At 45.1% G+C, this 15849-nt stretch overlaps 1 protein-coding gene across 10 annotated transcripts in view; it reads left to right on the top strand.

Moving 5' to 3' along the window:
- Positions 1–15849, top strand: part of LOC138480764 (uncharacterized) — an 807842-nt gene that overhangs the window by 311546 nt on the left and 480447 nt on the right. For all 10 annotated transcript variants that reach the window (XM_069612499.1, XM_069612500.1, XM_069612505.1 and 7 more), the window contains one exon: positions 2994–3116. In XM_069612499.1, coding sequence (XP_069468600.1) covers positions 2994–3116 — 123 coding nt within the window. The remainder of the gene's footprint in view (positions 1–2993; positions 3117–15849) is intronic.

Here is a 15849-nt window from a genome sequence, read left to right on the forward strand (position 1 = left end):
ACACAAAAATGTCCTTCCAAGAAGCACAGGGGTCTATGTCTAAGATTTCGTTTAAATACTCTCCCGAGGATGGAAGTGGTGGGGCCGAGACTTGTAGACAAATGCGTGGCTGACGTGCATGTGGCTTAGTTCCAATTGAATCCCTGTTTCATTTGGTCTTGGAATGCATGGCATTTCAAGAACAAAGAACTCTTCTTCTGGGAGACTTTACCCTTTCGATCTCCTGGGTATTATCAGATAATCTTTGGGTAAGACTGATGACGACTACGGACAAGAGCCTAATAATAGGCTCCTGCATACCTTTCTGAAAGGATCCACCCTGTCTCCACTACCAGGCCAACCAGATCCCCGTACACCAACATGCTCTCTGTGCCACTAGTAAAAAGAGTTAAACCGGGTGGATCCAGCTTCCCCTATCTCGCGCCCACCCACTGCAATGCCCTACCTCCCACTATCCGTGGCGAGGACTCCCTCACCACCTTCCGCAAAACACTCAAAACTACCCTCTTCACATAAGGACCGACACATCAGCACGAATACTTATCATATATGTTGTAATATACGACCAAATGCAATATTTGTAACAGTATGATTTCTTGTACTATTCATAATGTGTCAACAATCGCTATCATATGTACCATGTAACTAAGTTATTGTAAGTAACAGCGCCTCAATGCCCCTGGGCTGCTTGTGCGCTATATAAATATAAATAAATAAATAAATAAATAAATAAATAAATAAATAAATAAATAAATAGCCCTTATGACCTTGCTGTTACGCTCACCTAGTATCCACAAGGATGCCACCCAGCTGAGTTACTCGCTGGTATGCTTCTCAGCTTTGCCCTGATGTGGTCTGCGGGGAAGGTTCTGCCTGGAAATACAGGAGGACTGTGTTCAAGACTGACCGACTGGGGTAAGTATCCTCCCTCCACCCCTGTATGCTTTCAGTCCCTCTGGTGCCCTCTCCTCGCCTTGTGGTAGAATTAGGCGTGCTCTCCGTCCTGCCTACTTTCAGGGGCGCATTATCTGTCATGGGCGTGTGCGGTCCCGTTACTTCACTGACGCCGGACCGTTTGATATTGTTCAGGTAGGTCTTATTGCTGTTCTTTAGTTTTGTTGCTATCCTGCATGCCTTTCTTTGTTTAAAATGTCTCTTTTTCCTCCCTTAGGTATGCGGAGCTTCAGCGCGGCGAACTGGCTGGGTTGAGCCCTGCTGGTAAATGATGGCGCATTAAGAGCGCTATGATGCGGTAAGTAAGCGCTAAGCGCAGCGCTGCAAAGTCTTGCCTTTGCTAACCTGTGTTTTCCTTCCTTGTAGGTCGCAGTGTTCTTCAGCGTGAGTGGAATGTCCGGAGTGGTGCCAGCCAAGAGGTGACCAGCCAGGTAAGCCTTTTGAGCAGTTTGTAATTTGTAAATGTCTCTACAGCTTTCATTAATGTTGCCTCTATCTTCCTCTTTCAGGTCGTTCTGTCCGGGAGGCGTGCAGATTCGAGGAAGCTGTTCTCAGTAGCTGTGAGTGTTTAAAGATGAAGACTGCAGGTAAGATGCTGCTGCTAATGATGTTCCTTTTGTCTCCTTGCAGGTTCTTCTTCTCCGAGGTTGAAGGGAATAGTTGGACACGGTGAACGTCACGTTGCAAGCTGCAAAGTAACACGAAGCATGTTCTGCAGTCAGGGTGTGGTTTATATAGCCAAGGGAAAGTAGTATCAGGGAAAGTAGTTCCAGGTCTGCCACACCCAAAACACTAGACCGCATAGCTTGGTTCTTAGGAACCAAGCTATGTAGATGCCTCCATGTTGGCTGACAATACAATAAAGTAGTTCCCAAGCACATTGTTGTTCATGGTGTATGAGCCTGGCGCCATAGGCACCAGGACTGGCCCCATGAGGGCTTTTGAAGAGGATGCCAGGCTCTAGAGGCCCAAGTCCTGACTCCACCTGGCCAATGGGTTTGCCAGAGGGGGTTTTGGGCGAGGGTTGTGACACTTGCTGGCACAAATATTTGAAGAATTAAAAAACAACATGCTCCAGGGTGAAGCAGTTTGGAGAGCCATGTAGGAGGACGAGGTGCTACCCATAGGGCATCTACCAAGTAGGACGATATGAATCATAAGTGATAATCAGAATAGCTACAATTTATGCTATAGGCTAGGTTTGAATTGAATATTGAGTATTTGATAGCGTAATGGATGAGTCTAGTATATGGAATCATGATTTGACTTTGCTATGTCTGCAATATATTTAACTTCTGTATGATCGCGTGATAATGTGCATTTGGTTTTATTTTTATTGAAGTCTAATAAATACCATGAGATACCATGTATGCCTCTAATGGATGAAGGGGGTGGGCAAGTTGTTAATGAATTCAAGGACATACTTCCAGGCAAGTCCCCCTTATCGAAGTTCATGCGTGCAGGGATGTGGCTGGGCCACTGTTTCACTTTTCCAGCAAACTCCTCCATTTGAATTAAATTGTGTAGCCGAATGGCTAAGTGCACCCCATCCCCTCCAGCCTCACCCCAACAATCCTGCAATTTGAGCCATAACAGTGAGACATTTCTGCGCTCGCAGCTCTGCATTCTCTATTTCTCTGTTTGCTTTTTTATGTTTTTCTCCTGCACTGGGTTATTGCTCTGCACCTATGTCGGGTGGACACGCCCCCTATGTGACCTCACCAGATGCTCTCCCACCTGAACGTACCGCCACTTTGCTGGATTGCGCTCCATGCAATGGTCCATGGTCTTGTTGAAAACATCTCTCTAAACTCTTCTTACCAGACTCTGTGATCGTCAGTTACTTAATGAGGACAATGGGGATCGCAGAGCAGCTTCAGTGGTACCTCCATTGGTGGGTTTTTGCGGGGTGATCTGCTGTTGTGAGGACATTTAAAAGGATTGGGCTTAAGATGTTTGATCACTGGTAGCAATGTTAGGGAAGCTTTGATTGTTCTTCCTTCTTTACCCTACGAGAAACTTTTCACTTCTTTTACCAGGTGATGACGATATCACACCAATCACTCCAATGAGTAGCACCAAAAGCGGTGTCGCCACGGTATGGCCTGGCAGCACAGGAGAGGATGGATCCCAGTCCAGCAGAGCACCGTTGTCTAAAAAAGGTATGATTCCATGTTTCCCCAAAGTGTATCCCATAAAGGTGTTCAAGACAATCAGTAGTATTTGTATGTGTATTTTGTTTATTTGTATTGTGCACCTTACCCCGGGGCATCTGGGTGCATGTTTAGTGACCAGTTACATGTTGCATGTTACATGTTACAAGTATATATATATATACATTGTGCAATTTACAGGTTATAATTATACAGTTTCAGCATAAACCCATTTACAAATATTTACAAGATAATAAACGTAGTGATAAGAGTAGGCAGTAGAATTAGATTGAGTAGGTGGCCTGGGCATCCCTTTCAAGTTTAGTTTTGTATTTAAAAGAGTGGGGATGTTGAACAGTTTTGAGCATGTTGGATAGGGAGCTCCAGAGTTTAGCTGCAAGGGCAGGGAAGCTCGAGCCTTTTGCAGTGTGTAGCTTGAAGCTGGGAATAGTGAGAGTGTGGGCCTGAGCAGATCTCACGGGTCTAGATGCTGTATGTTCTGTAAAGCGCGAGGATAGGTATGTGGGTGCTGCATTGTTCTGGGCCTTGTGAGTAAGAACTAGGGCTTTGAGGGATATGCGATGGGCAAGAGGGAGCCACTTCAGGTGTGGGAGATGTGAGGTTGCCTAGGAAAGTTAAGAGCCGCCCGTATGGCATTGTTCTGTGAGATCTGGAGTCTGTCGAGGTTTCTTTGGCTTGTCCCTAGGTAGAGGGCGCTGCAATAATCGATTTTGGACATGATGAGTGTTGTGGCGAGGATCAGGCAGTTGCCCGTGCTCAGAAAGGGATGGCATTTTGCAAGTGTAGGCTGACGCTGAGACTAAAGAATTGGTTTGTCTATTGAGAGACAGGATAGAGTCTAGGTAGATTCTAAGTGTTTTTGTGACGTTAGAGACTTTGATAACGTTGCCGTCGATAGTGAAGGATTTGTATTTTGGGTCAAGTTTGGCAAATTTGGAATGGGAGTCCAAGATGAGTAACTCTGTTTTTTTGGATTTGCAGATTAGTATTTGCCAAAGCTGGGTGTCTTCCTAGAGCTGTATACCAACTGTGGATCAGCACCATAGGGGGTCCCTCAAGGTGAAGGAGGGTATTCTTTATGTGCCACTCTTACTTTATATCTTATTTCTTCTATTACTCAAAAGATAACAGCTGGGCACTGGGCAGTTACATTATATCAACTGCCTGCGGCTAAACACAAAGCCAGCGCGACCTCAGGAAGCCATTGATGGTCCTTGCTCTAGAATGATTGAAAGACTGGAGTGGGGTGGGGGCACTGAGGGGGGGGACCACGTGCTGATTTACACAAGCTGATGTGTTTGCCCGTTGCATAGTCTCAATATCAGCCTGCAACTTGACATGTGCTGTTATGTGACAGATAATGTTACTTGCTTGAGAAGCGAGAATTCCACAAGAGATGCACTTCTCTTTTTCACTGTTTTGAAACCTCTGAAAAGTTGAAGACCCATTGGGGTTCAGGTCCACTGTTTCATCTGCCACCTTTTCTGCAGGATGTGCCTGTTAGGCAGAGTGGCACACACTGCACAACTGTTCAGACCAGAGAACACTATCACAAGTCTTGCCCCTCTAGTGGGGCAGTCCTTATGCAGAAGAACTAGTGTAATGTCGTCTTTTTATAGCGTTGTTTTTTTTCCAGCATAAATCATATCCTCAGACTTGTTTTTTACCTTTGTAGCACAGGGAAAATAGTTATAGTAAAATATCAGCCACATAGTATTAGCAATTAATAGCTCTGCCTGAGACCTCGAAATCCATAGTGTTTATAAGACCGGCCATGCTTTGAAATTTAGAGTCACTGATAGTGTGTTTAAAAAATGGTAAGAGTTCTGTCACACTTGCTCCAGAGGAGACCCATTCAAATAAGAACAAGCTCCATGTATGCTCTCCAATTGCAGGACATGTGTTCTTCGAATGCTGTGCCATCTCACACATGTTCCTGCACATCAACATGTTGCTAAGCAGTGTGGGGGTCATTCAGCCACTGCCTTCAACATTAAAAGGGACCCCATATTTTACTCTTGGGCCATAGGTGGCTTATTGTCTGCCGACTTCAATTGTAGGAGAGCTGTCTACATGTAGGTTGATATAATTGCCATTGCCCTCCAAAAGCACACTAGGGTGCAAAACATGCATCCGAAAAATTCTATGATAGGGTGCCTGATTTGTGGGCATGAGCAAACAAATAATAGGAAACTATCTAATAGCATGTGAGTTTACCTGACTATATTTCAAGGTTTCTTTTATTGACATCATCAGAGGTCGAAGTGAGAGGGAGCTATCAGAAGTGAAGTACCACTACTTTATTCTTTTTTTTCTTTGGTTTACTGTATACAGATCCACTTCACTTTACAGCCATTTTCATCATCCCAGAATGGTCCCATCTAAGCTGAGGCATACCTCTTCATTAATGACCCCATAACAGTTACAGCTAAACTGAAATCTGGTTCACGGTACAGTCATAAAACCTTGAGATGAGGCCTGGATGAGCTCCACCTGGCTGCATCTTAACTCTTGGTAGCTGGAGGAGGTTCTACTAACACGAAGAAACCACCTGTCGCATCATCCCATCTCCCTCTAAATTTTAGAAAACTTGTCAAGTTGTTAGTTCAGGTTAAATGCTTAGATATTACAGCTGATCAAATTATGGACCTTTTCCACAGGATTTTATTTTAACATTAGGTGACTACATGGGAGCTGCACCTTCAAGTCACCTGGGAAGTGCACAGTTATAGTAAGAGCCTTAGGGCCTCATTATGAATATGATGTAAGGGGTAGAATTGGAGGTGAAGAGGAAAATCCGAATATTTCTTCAGCCCTGAAACACCCCTGAACTGGAAGAAGCACCGGCGACAATATGGCCGCCGATCCCATGAGCTTGTACCAATCCCCACTGCTCCTACCATGGAGAGATACCACGAAAGGAACCCAACCTGCTGACCATACAATCCTGCAGTAATACAAACCCTGCCTAGAGTGAACGAAGAGACACAAGACAGAGCTGGAGACAACCACATGGACAGACTTGACTAACTGCACCACAAAGCCATGCCTCAAGTCGTTAGAGACATCACGACGACATAGCTTAATTAGACAGGAAGCAGATGTGCAATCCGCACAGTCGGGACACTCATACCAACCTACACAAAGAACACACGCGTACAGCTCTGTGAGTTAGAGGACAGTGATATATACATCCTGTCTGCACGCTTATCCTTTTGCCACTTAGGCTCACTACAGCAAGGATTAGCAGTATGGCATTGGGATTGTTAGACAGGTGAACAAGCGCAGTGCGTGGATGGCACCTTCGCAGGATTGAGGTGGTGTGCTGGACAATGGCAGCTCTGGTGAAGGCGGGGCAAACAAGAGTACACCGCGTAAGGTGCGGGCCACGGAGGCCCCTAGACAAGAAAAGGCAAACTGCATTGTATAATGCATAACGTTTTTTATCCCTGTGGTGACAGCGGAGAAATGGAATCCTTGACTAAAAGTCAGGTAAAATACAAGAGTGCATTGTACTACCACACAGGGGTGGGGAACAACGTATAGCAAGTCAGGAACAATAGTAACTCCCATCCAGCACTGTTGTAAGTGACTGCCTACCTATAACGACAAAATAGTCAAATACAGCATACAATGGTCCAAAGTTACGGAAGGAAAGATAGCAAGACTTTGGCCACGTAACAGCAGTTTCTCCAAAGATGTGCTGCAATCACTACTGACCCACTTACAGAGCACATACAAGGGGAAGAAGTTAGCTAACCATACGGAGAAATTCGAAATGTAGTGTATGTTCCAGGAGGATAGACCTCATGGATGATGAGCTTGCCGGGGGTCAAGGGGGAGGGAGCGGACTCCGGCGCTCCTCCTGCTGCACGACCTAGCGTCACCTCCGTTGATGTAGAGGAGGAGGAGGATTAAGGCTTATACCGGTTACGGGAACTTAAAGAAGTGAGGAAACCGCGAGAATTAAAAGCAACAGAAGGATACTCAAACCCTATGTATAAACCGGCCCCATATACCCCAAAGGTTTATGCCCCAAGCGTCCAGCAACAAGGGATGGGAGAGGAGGCCGACAGCACAGGCCTCGTCGAGGAGGGGCTCTGGTGTGTAAAAAATGAATTTGTAGGAGTAGGTACAGACAAATGGGTAGCGGCACAGGTACTCTTGAAATTACAAGGGGTCACAACAAGGGAGGCAGAAGGTGCAACTAGGGCAATAGAAGAGTTGGAGTTGGGGCAGTGGTATAGAGGAAGGGCAACACATGTGGTAAGGGAAAAGCAACTATGGGGAGATGAAGAAGTTAAAGAAGTTGAAGAAGTTAAACTAGAAGGGGAGGTCGGAGAGCAGAAGAGATAGTCAGCAAGGGAACTGGAACTGCAGGATCAGGTATGGAAGGAACGTTTGGCGCTGTTGGGGAGAGAGTGGAGGGAATGTGACAGAGAAAAACACAAAGGGAGCAAGGCAAATAGCCTTGGAGAAAGAAAATATTGTTACAACAAACACGTAAGTATGAAGAAGGGAGAGTGAAGGAGTTAAGGTTGGAAAGAGAACGTGAGCAGAGGGAGGACGAGCAGGCCCGCAAGAAGGTGAGCAAAGCAGTAAAGGAGGAGCTAGACAGCAAAACACACGATGAGGAGCAACGGGGAGGACAACAGAACAGGCAGGTCCCTAAGAAATGATCCAAATATGCACTGGAAGGAGCATATTGTTTTTTATTGAAACTACAGTTTAAAACAGAGGAGTTAAACTATTGTTTCAAACAAACATTTCTTCAACTTCGTTAGTTACTCATTTATTAAGGAGAACTTATAACAAGCCCAGCCCCACAAGCACAGATGGCAGTTTCACAACCCCAACCTCAGCTCCAACGACAGCAAACAGTACAGCACTCTGCAGCAATTCACACCACAAATGGGAGGAGGGTACATGGGAATGGGCATTTACCTAAATAACTATAGAGAAAGGGGAGGGTTCCAACGAGAGTGGGGCGTTGGACCTCCATCACACCACCCAGGGGGGATTCAAGGGATATCCACAGCAAGTGCAACAGGGACAGGGCGAGGGAGGAGGATGATTCCCATGGCAAGCACGAGAGCCATCGCAATGTTGGACCTGCGGGCAGCTAGGTCATATTTCCTGCAGATCTAGGAGCAGAGGGATGAAACCAGTGTGGGGTGAACAAGGGCAATAGTTTGATTATGTGAATTCACTTGTTTCTAGATCCTTTTATTTCTCGTCAGATACAACAGGTAAAGGAGTGGTTGGATGACAACGCACAAGAAACTGACAACATATCCAAAGAACAAAAGGAACTTCCCATTAAGTAGGGGACCAGGTTCTGCACAAAAATGTTACGAGGCAGTTCATCGTGACTCGCTTCACAGGCCCACACATAGTTGAGGCAGTCACAGAAAGAGCTGTTAAACTTGAAGGACGCTCTGTCTGGTCCCATCTACAAGACATCAAGACCTACGAAGTATTGGCCTCACCCCAAGGCGACTCCACAGGAATCGACAGGGCCAACTCTACAGCAACAAGCAACCATCAAGAAAGCATTAGTGCCCCAGACACACGTGAACCTGAAAGTACCCCATCCCTAATAGAGACTCCTTGCCACCCAATGGTCCGATTGCCCAGACTTCTGATGTTCCCACTGCAAGACTGGTGCAAATTGACCAGTAAGTTAAAGGCACACATACATAGGAAAAGTCAGCACTCAAGGATGATATATATTTATTGCATAAAACCTCTTTCAGTGCCTTGAATGAAAGTCATAAAATGTTGCAGCACTCTAAGCTAACTTGATCATTCCACACGCGCAATCTCATTATTCACCACACTGTGTTTACCCTGTCTTAACATTCTTCTTATTTACACATGCAGGGTTCTGCGACTGTTGATTATACATGTATAACTGTTGGTAGGTGCAGGCATGAGGATCTAATTTAGATGTTGCTTCCTATTGACCACCCTGAAGCACTGTCTCATCAATACATCCACGCCATAAGAAGGCCGACACATTTTAGACAACGGGCAACACAAAAATACTACTGCGCATTCCTTGAATACATAGCACAAACATACCCACAACTTCAGCACACTGTCTACCCTGTCCTGCCCACACTTTGGGCCTCATTACAAGTCTGCTGGCACGGATACAACGGTACCAGTTAGCTTGCCGGTACCGTTGTTTTTCGGACCAACAGACTACGAGTTGTGCTTGTGGGTGTCGCACTGCACGCCAGGTCTGACCTGGCGTGCAGAGCGGCACACCTGATCACAGCATGCCTGTAGCACCAGCACCATTCTGAATGGTGCTGGTGCTACAGGCATCCCCATTCCCATTGATCCCTATAGGGCTCAATGGGAATGGCGATGTACCGGTACCGGCGCCCACGAATGGGCAATTACCGAATACGGCGGTGTCGGAATACTCCATAAATTGCCCATATGCGGCTGCCGAACCAGGATGCAACTCCGGTGGCAGCCGTGCTGGATTTACCCGCACGGCTGCCACCAGAGTTCTAACATCGATCCATATGGAAAATATGAGAAGAAATGTTTGCATGGGCATTGAATGATTATTTAGTACACAGAGCTTAAAAGTAATTGCAAATACTAATACAATAATGCTTTTTAACATGATTTTTTGAGGAGGGCAACTTTATCATCTCATCGCATCAGTCGCAATAGGGGTGTAAGTAAAGAGAAACAATGATTCTGTTAATAAAAGTTATTGTAACAGCTGTGTGGTTACTATTATCACTGACCTCCTAGCAACTGCCCTCTGGCAGTTGTATCTAGCTTTGCATGTCTCTGCTGTATCCAATACTAACATTCCCCCCACCCAAGCTGCAAGAACTACTGTGTCAGGTGGAACAGAACACAATGCTTATAAGGTAAGGAGAGGTAAGCGCAGTGTGGACACAGATGTTAATGGAATTGACACATACCTCACTGGTATTGGACACATAAACAACATGTGGTATAAGCACATGGCAGAAATTGGTAAGGATACTTCAGGGGAGAGCAGCTATGTCTGCTCACTGATCCCATATGCCATGAGCATCTCCAGGACTTTTGTAGCAACAGAAGTACCAGTAGCAACAGCACAATGCCTCCTGTATCTCGCAATGTCCCAAACATGGGGAAGATTCCAAGGGAAGAGAGCAACCTTAAGATGGAGGTCAAAGGTAACATTTAACTATAAAGATAATTTCATTAAGACATCACCTATGATGAACAATTATTGGCAGCACATTGAAGTGCTCCGATACATAAATGATGGTCCAGAAAAGGGAGAGACGAAAACAGTAACAATGGAATACCTACCATGATAGAGGTGAGCAAGGGAAATAGGTGGAGAACCCGGCTGTTGGGAACGACCATAGGTGCTGGTGTAAGGGAAGGTATACACAAAGGATAGATTGGAGGATGGAGTAGTGGGGAGTAAGGCTCTGCTGTTGATAAAAGAAGCCATAAACAAGGTCCAGGAAGAAAATGATATGTGCCTCAAAGAATGGGCCAAAAGTGTGAGTCTGCTGACTTGGGTGGATAAAGAAGAAGGACCACTCACAGTAATTCCTCAAACAACACCTGCTTTGTGCTACCAACATGACGGCGATGATCAAGTAGGGAAAAGTGAAGGGTGCCAAAGAATAGAGAAGATTACAGAAATGGGGACTGGTACGGCGGTGCTGATGGATCACTAGTGGGCCTGTGGTTCCAAAGCTTATGACTAACTACCATCACACTGGGGAGGGATATGCTCCCTGGCACATGTCAACATACCCTCATTGGTATTGCCTAAGAAACATGTCAAGATAGACGACTTCCCTAAAATGTACGAAGGAAACGGTAGGATGAAGAGATCACTGCTATCGACACAACACCCGCAAGGTAATGCCATGAACCATAAGGAGGCACTCAGGAGAGTAAAAAGAGAAGCAAACTACTTTGAGAGCAGTCAGAGATGGCACTTGATGAGGTACCACCATCTCACAGGCTCTTCAGCAGGACTGCTTTTCTTCTCAGCACTAATATACCCCAGATGTCAAACTTATGCCAATGCCATGTGGCATCAGAATACAAGATGGCAGCTGATGATGACTATAATTTCAACAGTGAACAGGTTCACCGAAAAAAAAAGAAAACCATAGAGCAATTTGACTGGTGGCGCTACAGAACAGTTACATCCTGGTTCGCCTCATGACCATGGAATGAGGTGTTTGCGGCAAGACAGGGAGTTCCTGCTGCATGTTCACACCGGCAAATGACGAAGACAATGGCACTCTTTCTGAAGCAGTAGCACAATTGGCACAGATGCACACCAAGATGGAAGAAGAATCTAAGGGTACGAAGAAAGACGGACGCAGGTTCTCGTACATCTGGTCTTTTAGATGACCTAAAGATACTAGCTGGAGGACTGATCAAGGGAGTAGTTCCCTGTTTGGAATAAAGATACGTCTGGCAAAATGCAAATCGACTACGGAAGAGGTGGTTGGAATGAAACTACTTATGGCCATGGGCAGTGATCAGCAAATGGACGACATAATAAGAGAATGTGAAAGACTTAGACAGCAAATAACAGAATGAGACATGTATCCACCCACAATGAAAAAAATACATAGGTAAAGTTGTTTACTGCCGACCCAGAGGTGGATGTGTCTAAATGTATTGGTCATTTGAAGATCATGTCAACTACTATGGACACTTGGCTGGAATCACAAAAGTGTGGCGCTTGATGGACGACAGAAGAAATCATAATGTTGTGGTTGCCAAGTTGACCAGAGGGGGGACTGAAGAGGGAAAATCCGAATATGCCTTCAGCCCTGAAAGACCACTGAACCGGAAGAAGCACCAGGACAATATGGCCACCGATCCAACAAACTTGTACCAAGCCCCACCACACCCACCATGGACAGACACCATGAAAGGTACCCTACCAGCCGACCATACAATCCCGCAGTAATACGAACTGTGCCTAGAGTGAACGAATTGATACAAGACAGAGCTGGAGACAACCGCATAGACAGACTTGACTAACCGCATCACGAAGCCATGTCTCAAGTCGTTACAGAAATCCCGATGACATAGCTACGTTAGACAGGAAGCACACGTGCAATCTACACAGTTGGGACACTCATACACCAATCTACATGAAGAACACACGCGTACAGCTCTATGAGTTAGAGGACAGTGACATATACATACTGTCTACACATTTATTATTTTGCCACTTAGGCTCGCTACAGCAACGCAGAAACGCAAGATGCCAGAGGAGCTTGAGTACTTTCTTGCAGATGCTTACTTGCTATTAACCCTATGGAAGGATAGGAGCACTCGAGGGACCTGACTGACCCTACCCCACACTAACCTATGGACATAATGGAAAAATATGATAGGAGCCAAAACAGGCCATAGGGAACTGCAGTAGGCCATTATCGTCTCAGACGAATCTCAGAACCACAAGATGCTGTGCAAGCAGAACAACCATGGCACGAACAACGGCGGCCAAGGCTATTACGTTGCAAACGACATTCCACACACAGAGCCAAGGTTACTCCGGCTGCAGCAAAGATGATTCCCTGCAAAATACAAGCTATTTCGAATTGACTGAGCCCGAAAGAGCGGTCCCTAACCACATGACTCGGCCAGAGTGTTGATATTGGGCCATGGCTCGGAGGATGGGAAAGAGCAGCCGTCCCACAGCCAGACAGCGGTTCGCAACATACTTGCTCTCCTCTAGCCGCCTTGTATGATGAGAATGGAACGCTCTCATGGCATTAGTCTTCTACACACTATTGTATTACGCAGACACATTGATGCACCTTGCTGACACATAGTATACATTTAGAGCAAACATGTGTTTTGCGGGCTGGGAACAGAGTTTGCCCCAGGCTTGGGGGCCCGCAGCATGATCAATCAGGACCCTCGGGTCTAGGGGCAGATGGCGGGGGCTACTGACCAATTACAAGGCTCACCAATGTAACATTTTTAGAGTAGCAATTTTTAGGGATGATCCAAGTACACCACCTGATGCAGCAGCATCCAATAATACCATCTCTCTATAGGTTCCTATACTGGAACTACACTTATGGGCCAGAATGCAGTGAGATGTGCCTGGACCTGCCTCTGTGCATATGACCCCAGTGTGTTTTGTATAACAAAAACGCAATAAACTCTTTGCTATTGTGTGGACCTCAACTTCTTTTGGAAGGAATTGGGGCTGTCTGTGAGCTGGGAGTCCACAGACCCTTAGCACGGATTTGCCTGCCCAGAATTTACCCTAACAGAGGTAACTCAGTTACCTCATATTTTACCACTACGCCAAATTATGAGTTAGCCAAAATTGGCATTAATTCCACAGGCAGATATTCCTCCAGTAGAATTTGCTCCAGAGGTAATTCATCCAAAAACTGGAGTATCCCTGTGGCCAAGCCCGTCTGCAGAATTACCTCCAAAAAACCCATTCAATTTCCACCGAATTACAAGTTAGGAATCCCTGGAATTTCCTCCAGAAATCAGAGGAATAACAGCAAAAAACACAGAGGATTTATTTACCTCCACCAACATGGTGGAGGTAAGTGCAGACAGGTCACTGGCCCTCATTACGACCCTGGCGGAGATCGTGGTGCAATATGCAATGAAGAGGAGCTCTCTGTGGTAAGTGGGCAGCAAGCAACGTCTTGCAGGCAATTCACCCGAGACCCATTTTATATGTACCTTTTGTTTATTTTAAGATTGCATTTATTTATTTGCAAGAAAATAGCGCTTTGACAAGATGCACTGTACGCAAGGTCCTGATCACGTGCTGATTTACACACGCTGACTTGTTTGCCTGTGGCATAGTCTCCATATCAGCCTGCCACGTGAAATGTCATGTTATGTGACAGATAATGTTACTTGCTTGAGAATAGAGATTTCTGCAAGAGATGCACTGCTCTCTTTCACTGTTTTGTAACTTCTGAATAGTTGAATACACATTGGGGTTCAGGTCCACTGTTTCATCTGTTTCATCTGCCACCTTATCTGCAGGATGCCATGTTAGGCATAATGGCACAAACTGCACAATTGTTCTCCAAACAAACATGTGGTGCCTCAGGCATGTGCTTTCCCAGACCAGAGAACACTTTCACAATTATTGCCCCACTAGTGGGGCTGTTCTGATGCAGAAGAAATACTGTAGTATAGTCTATTTATAGCGTTGCTCTTTTCCAACAAAAATCATATCCTCTAACTCTTTGTTTTCTACCATTGCAGCACTGGGATGATATTTATACTTAAATACCAGACACATGGCAGTAGCAATGAATAGCTCTGCCTGATATAGTGTTTATTATGACCAGCCATGCTTGAAATTACTGATAGTGTGTTTAAAAAATGAGTTCTCTCTCACTCGCCCCATGTGAGACCCATTCAAACAAGCATAAGCTCCATTTATGCTCTCCAACTGCAGGACATATTTCCTTCGGATTCTGTGCAACTTCACACATATTCCTGTACATCAAAATGTTTCTAAGCAGTGTAGGTGTCATTCAGCCACTGTCTTCAACATTAAAAGGGACCCCATATCTTACTCTTGCGCCATAGGTGCCTTATTGTCTGCCGACTTCAAATGTAGGAGAGCTGTCCACATGTAGGGTGACTTAATTGGCAATGCTCTGAAAAATTACACTAAGGTGCAAAACATGCATCAGAAAAATTCTGTGATACAATGCCCATGCCTGTTTTGTGGGCATGAGCAAAGAAATAACAGTACATTATCTAATAGCATGAGAGTTCACCTGACTATATTTCAAGGTTTCTTGTTCTGGTATCATCAGAGGTTGAAGTGAGAGGGAGCTATCAGAAGTGGAGTACCACTACTTTTTTATTTTATTATTTTTGGCTATTACGTGGTGCTGAAAGTGCTACATATAAAAGCAAAACTATTGTCATTAACATAAGAGCTTGAAAAAGGGGATTTGAATGCAGGTTTGTAATGCTTTTCAATGCAGGCGATATATGAGGATAGATGTATGTAATCCATTGCTAAGAGATATCTATAGGATGTTCCCCCCATTCCCAACCATCTCCAACCACAACACACCTCTTTTTGCACTCTGTGACTGAATGTCCACCTTGTGGTGAATTTGTGATACATTTTTACTTCCAACATGGGGGCTGCCATGTGTTAATGTTATTTAAAATGTATTTGATTTTATAGGTGCTTTCAAATACGTTTATTGCAGCTTTCAAGTTATGTTACACATTTTACAGTATTTCTTATTAAAAATAAACAAGGTAGTGTAATAGGTTTTGGTTTAAAATTGCACTGACAATCTACATCTAGTGACTTGTGGGGGATTGGGCAAGTGTTTTTGATTTAAGAAGCACCTGACTGGCTGTGCAGTTAGTGATGTGATTGGATGTGAAATGTGTCTTTGTAGAAATAAGCCATTTTGTTTCAGCAGCACTGCAAGTCGTTGTTGTTAGACAGCACAGAATGTGGTCTTGATTGTATGATTGTGTATGTCGGAAACGCTTGAGGGATATGTTTGAAAGTCTCTGAGGGTGGTGGGAGTTTGAAGCAAAGGGCACCCAGTCTGCCAGTTTGGCAAGGCCTTCAGTCCACAAAAGCTGAACCCACCGGTGACAGTCGTGGGCACTCATGATATGGTTGGTTTGCTTCACCGCCGGTGAATTTGTTGCACACAGGCCATTGAAAATGGCACAGGGG

Source organism: Ambystoma mexicanum, chromosome 5p (assembly GCF_040938575.1).
Source record: "Ambystoma mexicanum isolate Mex_15411 chromosome 5p, UKY_AmexF1_1, whole genome shotgun sequence".
Lineage (NCBI taxonomy): Eukaryota > Metazoa > Chordata > Amphibia > Caudata > Ambystomatidae > Ambystoma > Ambystoma mexicanum.